The sequence below is a fragment of the Elaeis guineensis genome, chromosome 10 (assembly GCF_000442705.2).
Source record: "Elaeis guineensis isolate ETL-2024a chromosome 10, EG11, whole genome shotgun sequence".
Taxonomy (NCBI): domain Eukaryota; kingdom Viridiplantae; phylum Streptophyta; class Magnoliopsida; order Arecales; family Arecaceae; genus Elaeis; species Elaeis guineensis.
The window spans coordinates 74,629,659-74,647,167 of NC_026002.2; the positions used below are offsets into that span (position 1 = coordinate 74,629,659).

At 34.8% G+C, this 17,509-nt stretch overlaps 1 protein-coding gene across 1 annotated transcript; it reads left to right on the plus strand.

Annotated features, from left to right (window-relative positions):
* Positions 1–2,670: 2,670 nt before the first annotated feature.
* LOC105052210 (dof zinc finger protein DOF5.1) lies at positions 2,671–4,605 on the plus strand. Its single transcript, XM_010932947.4, has 2 exons — positions 2,671–3,001; positions 3,210–4,605. Exons 1-2 carry the CDS (start codon positions 2,951–2,953, stop codon positions 4,206–4,208), a joined length of 1,050 nt encoding a protein of 349 aa, XP_010931249.1. The 5' UTR covers positions 2,671–2,950; the 3' UTR covers positions 4,209–4,605.
* The last annotated feature ends 12,904 nt before the right edge of the window (positions 4,606–17,509 follow it).

A 17,509-nucleotide genomic window follows, 5' to 3' on the forward strand; every position in this document is an offset into this window, starting at 1 on the left:
CAATTCATCCTCACTTCAATTTTGACTATTCTTCTGCCCATTCTTGTTCTAGAACAAACGTTGGTCATGATTATGCCTATATATTTTTATGTTAGTCATGCAGAACCTAGCTAGCCCGCTTTATATGGAAGAATATTCTGCCCTGTCAAAACCTTTTATTGAATCAAAATGATTAGTCTATTGAGAATAGGAAACCTGATTCGAAAATGGAAATTCTGATCCAAAAAATAAAAGAAAATATGATAAGAAATATTTAAATGCAAAAAATGAAAATTTAACAAAGCCTAATGTAGGTTCCGATGAAAAATAAATATAATATCAGTCCTTGGATACAATTCGACTAACTCGTAAAAGGTTTGGCATCATCTAATTGATCATTGTACCTGCCATATATTGGCTCTTGAACTCCATCAATTAGTTTGATTGTTGGCCTACATACGTTCCATGAAATTCAAGGAGTTAGTAATTCAACTTCTTCTTAGATTATATCGGACTTGCGTCCATGGTCCAAAGTTAACACAATATTGGTGACTTCAATTCACTACTATTGCCTGATCACCTTTTATAGTTAACCATTGTTTGTGTTCGCGCCAATCTTCTACAATCAAAATCACTGTCTGCATGTAAGGATCTTAGTGCATGTGGAACAAAGAGAAGGGGAAATAAAGACGTGCATGGTTACTGGCTTAAGAGGTTAATAATCATAATGACTGTTGATCTTTGATTATGCTACATAGAATCTATATTTTAGTGTCAACACTTTTATCCTGAGAAATTAAAATTAGGACATGTTATTTGCTGAGTTACTTTTCTTAACTGCATGTTCTTCATAATATAAGTGACAAAAGAGAGGAAATATCCTATGGTTGATATATCTTGGCATCTTATTAAAGTCTTGATTGATTTCTTCAATAAAGCAGATTGTGATGAATAAAAAACTAAAGAATCTCCTGAAAGAAAATTTGTCCAACTTAATTCCATCCATATGTACTCCACTCCATTTATTTTATCAGTGCCACTCACGTATTTAATCTTTTTCCCTTCCAGAAATCATTCATATCTTTCACTGCTCCAACAAACTCCTGTGTTCCTTCTGATCGATTAATGGTGATTAGAACTAACTCACTAACACAGATAAGCATAGCATTTCCACACAACTATCCAGGAATGAAATATCTTCACAAGCCAATTTTTTTCATTCGCAACTAACAATGTTTACATGTTTTTCACATGCTATGTTGGATTCTTAGTCGTGTTTCTACAAAAAATCAATTAAAAGGATGTGATTCGCTATTGTAGTTCATCTAGGCCGCCAAAGAAGTGGTATGTTGATTATTGTAATGGTATGCTAGTAATTAATCTATTCGATCGAGTGGAACAAGAGATTGATGAAATGGACTGTTGAAAAAAGTGTTGAGTCATTCAGAGTTTTCTTTTACACTTTTCTTAGCTGGTAAGTATGTTATCTGCTACTTCTCTTGCTAAAACTATATCCCTAACGCTTTCCTCAAATTAGCTGCTAGAATTGCAACAAAAGTGTTTTTGCCTATTGCATCTATGATTTTATGATGCTTGCATCACTCGCAAGGTGAATGCCTTATATATGTTAAAATTCATGTATCATGGTCCACGAAGATCAAGTGAAACCAAAAGGAAGGAGAGCCTCATGAAGATATTGTCAGCACTTGTATATATTGGATGGAGCACCTTCAAGTAGTTGGTCTGCATTAAGTCTGGGATTACGAATTAACGTATCCAGTCTCCGTATTGTCATTTACAACGAGTATATATCAACTTTCTCAACTAAAACTCATATCTGATTTTCTAGGTCTGTAATTTAAAAGGGTTCATTATCAAATTCTTTATCCAAAACTTCTATTTTGTTACTCTCATATAACCCGATCTAAAAGCAGAGTCATTTTAATTATATCAGAAAATAACAAAATAACTCTTGAAGATAGAGTTTCATGAAAATATTTCTTCAATTTTTCATAAAATCTATTTTACATAGAGTTCTGTGCTGTGATTATCTGCTTTACTAGAAGTTGCGGACGGCTGAACAATCCCTAAAAGAGGTGGAAAATTATATGGATAAATAAATCTAATGCATATTTTATATAACTTGCTATGCTACTGCATTCTAAATTTCTGCGTGCTTCCTTCATCGAATAACTTTATATACGAAATTCATACCGTCCAAAGAAGGCTTCTGGTTGCACAACATTCTTAGTGTACCACTATAGACTGCACTTCCGCATACAATATTCACAATTGCCAGCCAATACATCCACTTCATGTAGCCTCCAAGAGCTCTGTCAACATTCTTCTTGTCAATAAAAAACAACATTAGAAGCCAAAGCGAATTCAGAAAAGAAAAGGAAAACACAACTTGTGAACAGTCACACACACACACACAGAGACGGATACATGCGCACGCACACAAGCGCGCGCGCGCGCGCGCACACAGAGAGAGAACCCGGCCGTAAGCGTTCCCCACCACTAAGACCAACCCTTTTATGTTCTCCACGGATATATGGAGGCTAAGCTTTTGAGTTTTTTAATATTTCGCTTCTAATAATCATACTATTAGGGTTCCATTGCCTGGCCAATTGCATTCATTCCTTTTTCTATCTCTAGCTTTTTCCATGCATGAGAGCAGCCAGCCACTAGATTCATTAGTACTGTTTCAGCAGTTTTCTTAGAAGCTTCAGGGAGAAGGAAGTCTCTCCAGTCCCATCTATTCGGCCAACCCTACCATAGAAAATATACAAGACACAGCAAAAGAAAAGAAATAAAACCCCCTCCGCCTTTTTCCTTCTCCGCTCTCTATCTCTACCCTCCTACTTCTCCCAGCAACTTCTTGTGGATGTGATTCTCCACCATCTCTGAGGCCCATCATCCTTAAAAAAACAATTAGAGAAGAAGAAGAAGATCAAAGAAGAAAAAGACCATGGTTTTTTCCTCAGTTCCAGTCTATCTTGATCCCCCCAACTGGAACCAGGTGAGTCTCCTCCCCTTCTCTCTTTCCCTTCCTTCCAAATTCTTCCTCCCTAGCTAGCTTCTTCATCAAAAAAGCAAATTAATTAAAAAGAGCTAACAAAATATTCCCACCCTTTTCCCCCATCTCTTCTTGAATATACCATGTTTTTTTTTTTTTACCTTTCTTAATCTGTTTTTTTCCTTCTTTTTCTACTTGTATACGTATATAGCAACAAGCACATCAGCCTCCAAGCGCTAGCGGTGGAGGTAGTGGCGAGGTCCACCAGCTCCCTCCGGTGTTGGCCTCGCCGGGTCCTCATGAGGTCGGGATGGCGGCAGGATTGGTGAGGCCCGGCTCAATGGCGGAGAGAGCTCGCCTTGCCAAGATCCCTCAGCCCGAGCCGGCACTCAAGTGCCCGCGCTGCGACTCCACCAACACCAAGTTCTGCTACTTCAACAACTACTCCCTGTCGCAGCCTCGCCACTTCTGCAAGACCTGCCGTCGCTACTGGACACGCGGCGGCGCCCTCCGCAATGTCCCCGTGGGCGGTGGTTGCCGCCGCAACAAGCGGACCAAGTCTTCCGGAAGCTCCTCCAAATCCTCCAACACTGCTGCCAACGCTGATCGGCAGGTGGCCGGCATCACATCCTCCTCCTCCCCCTCCACGGCCACAAGCGGCGGTGGTGCAATTCTTCCCCACATCCCCCCACCAACCCAGTTTCCCTTCATGTCCTCCTTGCACCACACTTTGGCTGACTATAGCGGTGCCTCCAATCTGGGCCTGAGCTTCACTGGAATCCAGCCCATCGAGCAGGTGGACTATCAGGTGGGGAGCACCTCAAGCATCGGGCTCGACCACTGGAGGCTGCAGCAGATCCAGCAGTTCCCTTTCCTTGGAGGACTGGAGCCCCCTCCGCCGCCACCGGCGCAACCAGTGCCCGGAATCTACCCTTTCGATGGAGAAGGTGGGGGCCAGGGGTTTGCCGGTCAGGTCCTTCCAAAGGTGTCAGGCTCCGCGCTTATTACGCAACTGGCATCGGTGAAGATGGAGGACAGCTCTCAGGGGCTCAATTTGCCCAGACAGTATTTGGGTGTCCCCGGAAATGATCAGTACTGGGGTGGTGGTGGCGGCGGCGGCGGCGCCAGCTCTGGCAGTGGCGGTGGCAGTGCGGGGTGGATGGGAGAACTCTCAGGCTTTAACTCTTCTTCTTCGGGCAATATCTTGTAATTCCCGGTTCTCGTCTAATAGTTCTGGTGGTAACCCTAGCCCCTGCAGGAAGCTTAGGTTTTTTTTGCAGTAGCTTCGGAGAAGAAAGAAGCACTTGTTTGCTGCACCCTTCGATTCGTGTTGAAGGCTACCGAAGAAGCTAGGAATGGTAGGTCAGTTTCTTGTTTCTGGGTTAATATTGGGCTGGTATTTAGTTTTCTGTCTACTTTCTTTGTATTTTATAGAGTAGTTGAAGAAATGAGGTGCATGAGTTTAATATCTCTGACATCGCGTTAGTTGTTAGAAATGAACATGAGCAATGTATTTCGCTTCATTTTCTTGAGTAGAGCTTCTTGTTAACATTAGAACTATCACTATGTGATGAGATCTATATATAAGATCTGCTCGTGTTTGTGTACGTAGTTTACTTGATGACTAAGTCTTCTCCGTCTTATGAAATCACATATAGGAACTCAGCTATTCTTCATTGATTTAAGCCAGCATCTTTGGATCGTCATTGATAAAGTAGGGTGCGGATATAAGTTTTCTGTCACAGTTAACCAATGCATTGGAAAGCCTAGTTATTTTGTCATTTGAAAATTATGTTATCTACATGGGCACAATGACTTTTTAATTTGCTGGCAAATATGAGCAGCCAGAGGAGTCGTAGATTATACGTAGAGTGCAGTTTTGTTTCGTTCATGACCTCGCCATTTGCTGTCCCAAAGACTATCGCCGCTCTCTCGCCCCATGAAAACCTGAGTACAAAGTGTTCAAATCGGAAAACTGGCAGCATTTCTCCCATCAAGTCTCTTCTTTACTGGAAATATGAATGCATGCAGGAAGTGAAATTTCTAAAAACAAGTGTTACTTCTCATCTTTTGAGAGATCATCCGATGGGACAAACACATATCACATTGGACCAAGTTGAAGTTCGCCACTTCCTCGTTCCCCATGCAAGATTTCCAACGAAAGCTTTTCTCGTATTTGCCATCAATGCCATGTTCCCACTTTGGAGGCTGGGAAGTATATATATTGGTTTTTTTTTGGTAGAATAAGTATATATATTGTTGCATGTAAAAGAATAACCACATCCTCAGTTCGCTGTAGTCAAAGAATTTTGCCATCACTCATATCGATGCTGCCTTTCTTTAGATTTATAGTCTTAAAGCCTATCCTTGATTAGCAAGTGGTAGTTGCTTCTTCCAGTTAGTATTTTCTTTGGTCAGATTTGTCATGATACGGTCTCTAGATTCTTTACTACATATATTGGAGGTTTGATGTTTTATATCTATATATTGTGCGTTGAAATAGGTTTTTTGAGAAATGGAACTTGGGCGATGCTTTTAAATCCATGAACAGATTCTAGTTTGCTCTCCTTAATTGTTATCAGGAAGGTGCTTTTCTCTTCATTTGCTACAACAATATATAAGTACAAAACTAACTATTGACTAACAAAAATCCACAAATCACACGCACACACATGTGAGAGACAAAGAGACAGGCACTTTATATGGGCATATGCTGTTAGATTTGGTATCGGTTCTGCCTCGAATCAAAGGAACCCTCGGGTTATCCTTTTTACCATAGTTTTAGATTTTAATATTACCCATATATTCGTGTAACCGCCTAGTTTGGGGGGGGGGAGTGATAGATAGATAGATAGATAGAGAGAGAGAGAGAGAGAGAGAGAGAGAGAGAGAGAACAAAAGCCAACATCTCACTAAAATCCATGCAGGCCAGGAATTAGTTCGTTAGAAAAACCTAAGACCGAAGCCAGCCATGGAAGGAGTACAGACGTGCACCGAAACAATAAAAAGAGAAGGAGAAGGGAAGGAGAGAGAGAAAATAGATGGAAACTATAATAGTTAAAAGGTGAAATCCCCAGAAAATCCTTGTCTGTTTACCTGTCGCTGTCGCAGGGAATCTGGGTTTGCGTCTGCTTTCGCGAAGTCCAATGCAGTCTCTCTTGGGAGGGAATAAAGCAACCGAACCGAGCCCATGTACACACTGAAAAAGATAGAGAGGAAGCCCACCTTGTGTTATCCTTAGCAGATGACAACATATAATCATATAAATAGAAACCAAAATCGATGGGAGGCACAGAGAGAGAGAGAGAGAGAGAGAGAGAGAGAGAGTTGTACAACTGTACAAGTGGTGGGGTGCAATCCAAAGGAGGCTTCCTTATGTACCCCCCCAAAAAAAAAAGGAGACTTCCTTGAAGGGAGGGAGGTGACTGAGTGTTAGAACACATAGAGACATGGTTATAGGGGGATATCTGAGGATATTTTTCTATAGAGAGAGGGAGAAGGATGTTGTGGTGTGGGAGCAGAAGGGATGGCAGCTTTAACTTTTTTGAATGGGGTCCTGTAAGGGTCTTTTATGTTGGGTTTCCTTCGATACTGAGTATAGGAGAGAGAAAAGGTGGAGGGGAGGGGCCCGATCGAGATTCCATGCTGCCTCACGTTGCCTCACATGACCTCAATCATGGCCCTCATCGTGTGAGATCCATTATCAGACACCTCAGGTATTAGATTCGAAGATGCTACGTACGGCGCATTGTTTATGATATCATAATGCTTAGAAGGCTTAATGAGGATGATCTACCTTTTGTTGTCAGACCTTCGGGGGTTGTAGTTAGCTCCAAAGAAGTCCATTTTAATTATTGTATAAAGGACTTGATGCTTGGAGTGCTAAGAATTCAAGGATAAATAGTTTAATCAAGTAATGTAGGGTCCAAGATCCAAATCTTGATGATTGATGCAGTTCTTTATTGCATTGTGTCTCTACCCATGTACAAAAGATGATAGTAAGCCAGGTGATTGATTCTTTCTTTCGAAAAAAAGAGTGGTTAATCCTGCAACATATAACCTAGGCTTCTAATGCAAGATTACACGGTGCATTTGTTTGTGGAGGGGGCTTAAAGATTACACAGTGCATGAGGAATGACTTATGCTAGCTTATTGTGATTAGATTGTGACTTTGACAAAGTAGTAAATAAAGAAAAGAAACATAATACTGCACTTGAGTTCAGTGCTCTAAAGTTGCAAAGAACTTTGTGATTTCAGTACCTTTAAGTAGCAAAGAACTTTGTCAACCGGTGAACAATAAGCTCGAACGATGTGGCATATGGATGTGTTTCTTAAATTTTGGACTACTTTGATTCTGTTTAGTAGTAGCAAAATTTCCCTAGGGTCGCTGATGAAGACAACCATATATATGAATGACAATTTTATAATGTGATGAGAGCATCCGCAATCTGCCAGAAGTTTTGGGCTAATATGGCCTTAATAAGGACATCTATAAGTCACACATAATATATACATGCATAATAAGAATATTTATAAGTCACACAGTATGTGCATGCATGGTCTTTATAGAATTTTATGAACATTCTTTTTATAATTCAGTCATTGTAATAGAAATTTTTGTTAGTAATGCTAATATTTTTTCTTGATGAGATGGTAATGTTAATATACAGTGATCAGTATTTTTCTGAGAGAAAAGTTAGAGTTATTGTTAGTTAAAATCAGCTTGGTTCCAATCAAAGTAGGAGAAATTGCCAAATGATCATTGCACATATGCTGCTGTTAGATGAGATCTATGATCATTGATGACACAAGAACTAATGTCATAGTTTACAGGCTTTCATGGTCCCTAGCTAAGACAAATATTGTTTGATTGACTCATAAGCTTTTGTTGTCAAGTTGATGCTTAATTATTTGGTGCAACCTTCTTCTCTTTCGATGGATTTGATAGCGGATGTGATTGCAGTAAATTTATAAGCGTATTTAGACATTTCCATAGGTTTATTTGAATGTATAATGTTGCACCCGTTTCTACCGTTAAAGTGCTACAATACAACAAAAGTGATATATGGTGGCACATCCTTTCTGGTATTATTGTATGCCCTTAAAAATTATTATTTATGGAATTTTGGTTTAACTGCCGCTAAGTTTTGGCAAATAATAACATATTACGGTATTTATTTTGGGTTCCATTTTATGTCAATATTTCATGGCATTTATTCTTCGATTAATGACATTTATTTTAAATGCCATCTGTCTGGAGAAATAAAATGCTGCAATAACTAGAGAATCTGGTCTAATTGAAAGATGGGACAAGTTCATTTGATTTCTTAGGTCTGCAATAATAACGCGATTAGAACTTGAGATTTATGAACTTGTATGTTGCTACCAGATAAAGAAAATAAAATTCATGACTCACGGATATATGAGTTTTTATTTTGATTTTTCAGCATTCTCTCTGTGTGCTTTACCCCTTTGCTCTCTGCAATTTCTTCACTTCCATCAATAAATGCTGAGTGGCGTTTTTAGCCTCCCATTTCCATAAAAAATTTTAGAAAATAAAAGAAAGGAAAAAAAAAAAAAAAAACTTTGGACTTAGGATTTGCATCTAACAATTTTTAACTATTTACAAGTTTCAAGACATTTAAAGGATTATTACTCTCTTCTTGCATGAGCATATAAAACATGATAGTGATGTAGATTTCCTATGTACAAACCATCATGCTTCTTAAGTTCGATAGCGCCCGATTCTCTCTTTCCTAGAGATGCTTCAAAAAAGAATTTTGAGTCAAAATAGGGTGTTGGGGGTAAGACCTGATGTCTTAAACTTTCATGGGTTAATGTTTTTCCAATCTGATTGATAGCATATTGTTTTTGACGATATAACTCTCGACAAACTTTTTTTTTTTTTTCTGTTACGACTTCAATGATTTAGGCAACCTTTTCTTTTGAGTAACTTGCAGCAGTACTGGTTAAACAAGTACACCATTATCGTATACCCACATGCTACTTTAGTTTTGCTTGGACCAAAGATCCTAGTCTTTAAAGGCCTCTGTAAAAGATCGGATGCAGTGGCTTGTTTATTAGAGACTCATTCTCAGGGCATTGGGTTTGATTTTTGTGTCTCCACATCATAGTGCTCTATGTGATGTGTTGGCTTCACGTACAGCATTCTTGAGTTCTAAGAAGTACTTGTGCCTCAACCCAACATCATACCAACAAAATATGTTGATTGTAATGCATATATAGCTTAGTTTGCTTCTTAATTCCTCAAATGCAGATTAAACCATGTCCAATGTTTGTGAGCTGTAGAATGAGTTTTTGCGGAGGTATCAAGTTATTCCTAACTAAAAAGATTTACAGATGAAGACTTTTAATTGGCATTGTCTTTTCTCAGCCGTTCCAACTCTTACATGAAATGTCGTCGGCTCTAAGCTCCTTGCAACTTTAGCTACAATATAAAAACGTAAAAATAATAGCGTTGTTTGTTTTATGAAGTGTAAATCTTTCATTATTCTCATCATAATATGGTGTAACCTTTTCTCTTTTTTTCCTCGAGAAAGATGACTTTCTGTTCTTTAAAACTCTGATATTCATTTAGCTTTCTAGGTATATATATATGTCATTCTTTTCCTCTTCCATCCACCTCAACCTATCCATCAATCAGTGAATCGTAGGATCGATCACATACTTTCGCCCCTCTTGAAAGCTGGCTTTCCTCTTTCATGACCAATATAAGAACGTCAGAGATATCTAAGGTATTGCTCGCAAGGTCTTGCGTCTGAGACCTTCTAGAATTCTCCAAACCTTGGAGCGCCATCAATACTAGACAGGATAAGGTCTGGTGTCTCGTCCATGATGTGATCGTGGACTCTTCGGTGTTTGGGGTGACTGAGAGGAGACTCTTCACATCGATGGCTTGCATGGTTCCCTTGCTGCTTTCGGGAAACCTTTTTTGTGCATTTGTGTCATCAACCAATAAATAGCAGCGACGCAAGCTTTAACTGTGCTTAGCGCGTGCTTTTTGATTAGCTTGTCACCAGCTTTAATTGCCCGGCTCCTCCTGTTTCTCATGGTACCATCAAACCCTCAGTATGTTGACATCTTTATGATGAAGGAAAGGCCTGGAAATCCTCCAACCACCAAACCATCCCAAAAAAAAAACGCATTAAATATTTTGTTTAACCATCAATATTTAATCCTCATATGTTTAACACTATAGTGTAGCACTTGACTAGGTCAGCATTTTCTGTACTTGTTTTTGAATACAGTTTGCCTATTTTTTTTATGTATAGTTGTACATAGATGTCTACAAGACTAGTGACTAAACATAAACAGCTACCAAAATTAAGAGCTGGGAATAAAATTTTCAATCCACAAAAATGTACCATATCGAATGATAGTTAATCAAAGAGGTGGATTTTAATTATTACCCTCCCCAAAAAGGGGTCAACTATGCTTTTCCGTCTTGCACTTAACTGGCAAACTAACATATCTAGCAACAGTTCACCTGCAATAATCCATCTCCAACAACACTCTGTCTTCCATACTCCGTCAATCTAATGTAACATGATTAGAATCAGATCATGAATAACATCTGGCTAAAATAGAGGAACTACACCAGTGGCTTGAGCTAAGCTTTGGGCGATTGATCTACGTACAATTTATAATATTGCCCTTCATATGCACGGAAGAATATCGGCAAGATTGACTTTAATCATGACATTATCTCTGAATCTGGTCAAAAAGGATGACCTCGTTCATCAATCAGATCTGCACTGTACGAGACATGAGCGTTATGTTTGCTCTTAATAATTTTCTCATTAAAATTATATATCCTTGGTTAGATATCTTGCAAAGTTTAACCCAACTTGCTCTTTGCAAACAAGAATTTGGCGAGCTCTTTGACCAACCTTTTTTGGCTTTTCTTTTTTCAAATGGTTGTTATGACTGACCAGGCCAACTTAGGCAATTCCGTGCAAAGTTCCAAGAGAACATAGCAATGGTGTCTAAGTCTAGGCTATATTTTTTCCAACTCTATGGGAAACCTGCCCCACCTCAGTCAAAAGATAGAAAAGTAGGAAGAACGAGCCACAAGTATTCTATTCATTTGTCACCTCTCCTGCTACTCGCCACCAAATCCTTTCCCAGCAAAAAGTTAAAGGGGTCATCATTTGGCTCCCTTCTGTTCTCTCAACTCCTCAACTTCTCTAAGTATGCTAAGGCTTACGGCCCATTTAAATGGGGCCTAAACATCACTTACGGCCCATTTAAATAGGGCCTAACCATCGCTTACGGCCCATTGAAATTGTTGCTCCTGATTTCCACACTTGAAGTCGGATGCCGAGGTGAGGATAGCTGAGATGATGCAGTCGCTGGAGCTCCATCCGAATACCTGCAAAAAGTCCTCTCCAGGATGTTCCCCAATGAAGATCCTCCGACGCTCAAGTCAAGAGATGGAGAACAATGAGAAGGAGAGAGTGAGAGTAGAGAACTTACTTCGAGGGTTTCTGTACTCCCTTATTTATAGGAGAAAAATGGGAGTTCTATACATCTCGGAGTCATGATAGCTTTCCGAATTTGACGTGCAGATTGATTCGGAGAAGTTTTTTTTTTTGTGAAAGACTCGATCACGGAGGAATCCTACTTTATCTAGACTTTCTCAATTTAAGAGAGAGAGAGAGGTGGATCTATCGGTGAACAACTTAGCACGACTATGGACGAACTAAAATAGATCATCCAAAGTTGAGATTTTGGAGAATGTGAAGCATGCATTGTTGACCTTAAGTGATTGGGAATTAGTCAGCTATCACTACAAGAAAAGAGTATTTTTGCAACGGAATTATTTACGACGTAAATAATTTTTATCGTCAATAACTATATTTATGATAAAAAATTAAATTCATTATAAATAATAAAATATTTATGATAAAAATATTTTTTTGTCGCAAATAGTTTACTGTTGGTGACGGAAAAAAATTTCATTGTAAATATAAATTATTTGTGATAAATATTTTTATCATAAATAATACATCATTTATTTTAATTTTAAATTTTAAAATATTCATGATGAAAATATTTTCATCATAAATAATTTAAGTATTTATGATGAAAAATAATTTTTTATTGGTAATAATCTTATTCACAATGAAAATATTTCATCATTAATACTTAAAAAATAAAAAATTTAAAAATTATAGATTATTTATGATAAAAATATTTCATCATAAATAATTGAGTATTTATAATCAAAAATAATTTTTATCATAAATACTCAATTATTTACGATGAAAATAATTTCATCATCAATATTTTTAAAAAAATGAAAAATTTAAAAATTTTAAAAATTATAAATTATTTATGATAAAAATATTTCATCATAAATAATTGAATGTTTGTGATAAAAAATAATTTTCATCATAAATACTCGATTATTTACGATGAAAATATTTTCATTGCCAATATTTTAAAAAAATAAAATATTCAAAAATTATATATTATTTATAATAAAAATATTTCATCATAAATACTTGAATATTTACAATCAAAAATAATGTTCATCATAAATACTTGATTATTTATAATAAAAATATTTTCATCATCAATATTTTGAAAAAAATAAAAAAATTTAAAAATTAAAGGTTATTTATGATAAAAATATTTCATCATAAATAATTGAATGTTTAAGATGAAAAGTAATTTTCATCATAAATACTTAATTATTTACAATAAAAATATTTTCATTATCAATATTTTGAAAAAAATAAAAAATTTAAAAAATTTAAAAACTATAGATTATTTGTAATGAAAATATTTTATCATAAATAATTAAGTATTTATGATCAAAAATAATTTTTATTATAAATAATCAATTATTTATGATGAAAATATTTTCATCATCAATATTTTAAAAAATAAGAAATTTAAAAAAATTAAAAATTATAGATTATTTATGATAAAAATATTTTATCATAAATAATTTAATATTTATGATAAAAAATAATTTTCATCATAAATACTTGACTATTTATGATGAAAATATTTTCATTGCTAATATTTAAAAAATTAATAATTTAAAAAAAATAATAGTTACTTATTATTTGTGATAAAAATATTTCATCATAAATAATTAAATATTTATAATCAAAAATAATTTTCATCATAAATACTCAATTATTTATGATGAAAATATTCTTATCATCAATATTTTTTATAAAAATGAGAAATATAAAAATTTTAAAAATTATAGATTATGTGTGATGAAAATATTCTATCATAAATAATTGAGTATTTACGATCAAAAATAATTTTTATCATAAATACTTGATTATTTATGATGAAAATATTTTCATCATCAATATTTTAAAAAATAAGAAATTTAAAAAATTTAAAACTTATAGATTATTTGTGATAAAAATATTTCATCATAAATAATTGAGTATTTGTGATCAAAAATAATTTTTATCATAAATACTTAATTATTTATGATAAAAATACTTTCATCATCAATATTTAAAAAAATAAAAAATTTAAAAATTATAGATTATTTATGATAAAAAAATTTCATCATAAATAACTGAGTATTTGTGATCAAAAATAATTTTCATTATAAATACTCAATTATTTATGATGAAAATATTTTCATCATCAATATTTTAAAAAAATAAAAAATTTAAAATTATAGATTATTTATGATGAAAATATTTCATCATACATAATTGAGTATTTATTATCAAAAATAAATTTCATCATAAATATTTAATTATTTATGATGAATATATTTTCATCACCAATATTTTGAAAAAAATAAAAAATTAAAAATTATAGATTATTTATAATAAAAATATTTTATCTTAAATAATTAAATATTTATAATAAAAATTAATTTTCATCATAAATATTTGATTATTTATGATGAAAATATTTTCATCATCCATATTTTAAAAAATTAAAAAATTTAAAAAATTTAAAAATTATAGATTATTTATGATGAAAGTATTCCATTGTAGATAATTGAGTATTTATGACCAAAAATAATTTTCATCATAAATAATTGATTATTTATGATAAAAATATTTTTATCATCAATATTTTAAAAAAATAAAAAATTTAAAATATTCAAAAATTATAGTTTATTTATGATAAAAATATTTTATCATAAATAATTAAGTATTTATGATCAAAAATAATTTCCATCATAAATACTTGATTATTTATGATGAAAATATTTTCATCACCAATATTTTAAAAAAATTAAAAATTTTGGATTATTTATGATGAAAATATTTCATCATAAATAATTGAGTATTTATGATCAAAATTGATTTTCATCATAAATACTCAATTATTTATGATGAAAATATTTTCATTGTCAATATTTAAAAAAAATCAACAAGTTAAAAAAATTAAAAGTTACTTATTATTTACGATGAAAATTTTTTATCATAAATAATTGAGTATTTATGATGAAATTTTATTTTCATCATAAATACTCAATTTTTTATGATGAAAATATTTTCATCGTAAATACTTAAAAAATTAAAAATTAAAAAAAATCAAAACTTATTATTTGCGACGTAATTTTCCATTGTAAATAACGTTATTTATGATGAAAATTTTATTTTCATCGTAAATACCTTTAAAAAAATTAAAACTTTAAAAAAATTATAAAATTTAAATTTTTGATTTTGTATAAGGCAACTGCATCTATTTCTTGTAGTAGCTATATATATCTTTTATCTTTTTACATGATAAAAAAGCAAATATGAGTTATGATCTAGATCAAACTTTTTATATGAAAAAGTTATATAAAAGTGGGTGATATTCACGAATTATAATGAATAGATCCTTTTGAATGAAATGAGCTATACGTTTATTTATAATGTAAAATTCATCTATTCATCGCTATCATTGTTACTAGTTATATCAATGAATCTTTTTGATGGAGTGTCTGCCTTAAATTGCATGAAAAGAGCCTCCATAATCGCTTTTCGTATTGATCGACGTTTAAATATATCTCTGTAGGAGTTCCAATCATAAGAAGACAAACAATACGAGCACTCATCTTTCTAGCAATGCAAAGCATAAATATGAGCTTGTGCTTTATAATACAACTTGCACTACTCGCAGGTCTGCTTTGATTATGGTTAATTGCTAGATCTTTGATGCTCACATAATTTCATGATATTCTCGTACTTTGATTTTCAAAATGAGAACTCCAAGAAGAAGACGAGCTCCTTGGAGATCGAAGATCTCAAAGTTATTGATCTCCCATAATGCCCATTCTATTACAGAAGTCGAAGAGCTATTCTTATAATAATTATTAGCGATGTAAATTAAACTTTTTATCAAAATTATATTTTTATGTACGTATTTTTTTGAAGAAAAAATCATAAATTAACTATTTATATAAATTTTTTAATTAATAAAAAAATAATTTTTTTGATGAAATTATTTTGAAAAATTTTTTTAGACCAAAGATTTTTTATATTAAAGAAAATTAATTTCAGTTTTCATCATAAATATTTTTTTAACATCATTTTTGTTGTTAAATTTTTTGGATAGAGAATTTTCTTGATGAGAAAAATCTAAAATTAATTCTTTTATAAAATTATTATTAGAAAGATATTTAATTATTAGCGACATAAAATAAATTTTTATCGTAAATAGTCTTTAAATTTTGAAAAAAGATTAGTGAAAAAATTAATTATTGATGATGAAAATTAAATTTACATTGCTAATAAGCTTATTAACAATGAAATTTTATGTTTTCATCATCAATATTTTTTTTATGAAATTTTTTAGAGAGAAAATTGTTTTAATGAAAAAAAAATTTTTTGATAAAAATTATCAATGATAAAAATTAAATTTTTATTTCTAATAATTGTATTAACGATTAAATATTTTTCATCATAAATAATTATATTTAGATGAATTTTTTTTTTTAATGGGGAAATGTTTTTGACAAAAATTATTGGTGATAAATTCTAAATTTTTGTTGCTAATAAATTTATTAATGATGCAATTTTTTGTTTCGTCGCCAATAAATTTTTTTTGGGTGAGAAAATTTTTTTAGTGAGAAATTTTTTTTGGTAAAAATTATTGATGATGAAAATAAAATTTTCGTTGCTAATAATATTATTAATGATAAAAATTTTTTCATCGTAAATAATTTTTTTTGATGAAAAACTTTTTTCGTGAAAAAATTTTTTTTGACAAAAATTATTAGCGATGAAAATAATTTTTCATCGCTAATAATATTATTAGTGATGAAAATTTTCGTCGCTAATAGTTCTGCATTTAATTCACGTCAAGTCGACATCCTTTCCATGTCGGTGACCGCAAAACCCTCCTCTCCCTCTCTTTACGAGCTCTCCCCCCTTTTTTCTCATGAAACCCTCTTCCCCCCTCCCCTCTCTCCTCTCCTCTCTCCCTCTCCCCTCTCCCTCTCTCTCCCCCTCTCCGTGCCCTCCTTGAGCTCTCCCCTCTCCCCTCTCCTCTCTCTCTCTCTCTCCCCTATCCCTCTTTGTGCTCTCCCCCTCTCTCTTCCCATCGGCAAGCCCGTCTCCATCGTTGCTACCACCATCCGCCATCCACACCATTGCCGCACCGCCATTGCCGTTGCCGTCCATCGGAGGTAAGGTTCTTCTAATCTTTTTTTTTTTGTATTGATCAGGCCATCGGAGGGTGGAGGGGGTTGTGGGGGGGGGCAGCTGTGGGTGGCTGCCACTAGGCCGGAGAGGGGATCGGCTGGTGGAGACGGGATCGGGGGGCGGCCGGGGGCAAAACAGGAGTGGGGATGGGTTCAAGGGCCGGCTGAGGGTGAGACAGGATCGGGGGGTAGTCGGGGGCAAAACAGGAGTGGGGATGGGTTCAAGGGCCGGCTGAGGGTGAGACGGGGGCGGGGAGGTGGCCGTGGTGGCCGGCAGCATCATGGGGCCAGGGATGGGGTCGGCCGGCGGAGATGGGGTCGGAGGGTGGCCGGGGGCAAAACGGAGATGGGGTCAGGGGGCGGTCGGGGGTGAGACGGGGGTGGGGAGGTGGCCGACAATGCCATGAGGTTGGGGATGGGGTCGGCTGGTGGAGACGGGGTCGGAGGGTGGCCAGGGATGAACGGGGCGGGGATGGGCTCGACCGAGATACAGCGATGCCACGGGGCCGCAAAATGGGTTGGCCAGGGAGGGGGTTGGCCGAGGAGGGGTGGGTGACGGCGGGGAGGGAGGAAGGGAAGAGAGAAAGGAGGGAAAAAAAGAAAAAAAAAATTAAAAAAAAGAAAAAAAATTAAAATATTAATTAAATATTTTATTATTTGATTAATAAAAATTAAATCTGGATCACGATCTGAATTGGATCGAGGTCGGGATCTGGATCAAGGTCCCGATTTGGATTGGGTCTAGATCGGGATTTGATCAGGATCCGAGTTGGAATTTAGGTCGTAGGAGGTTGGAGAGGGCAGCGACGCCACGAGAGGTGGCTCGTGAGGGGTGGGTGACGGTGGTGGCACCATAGGAGCGG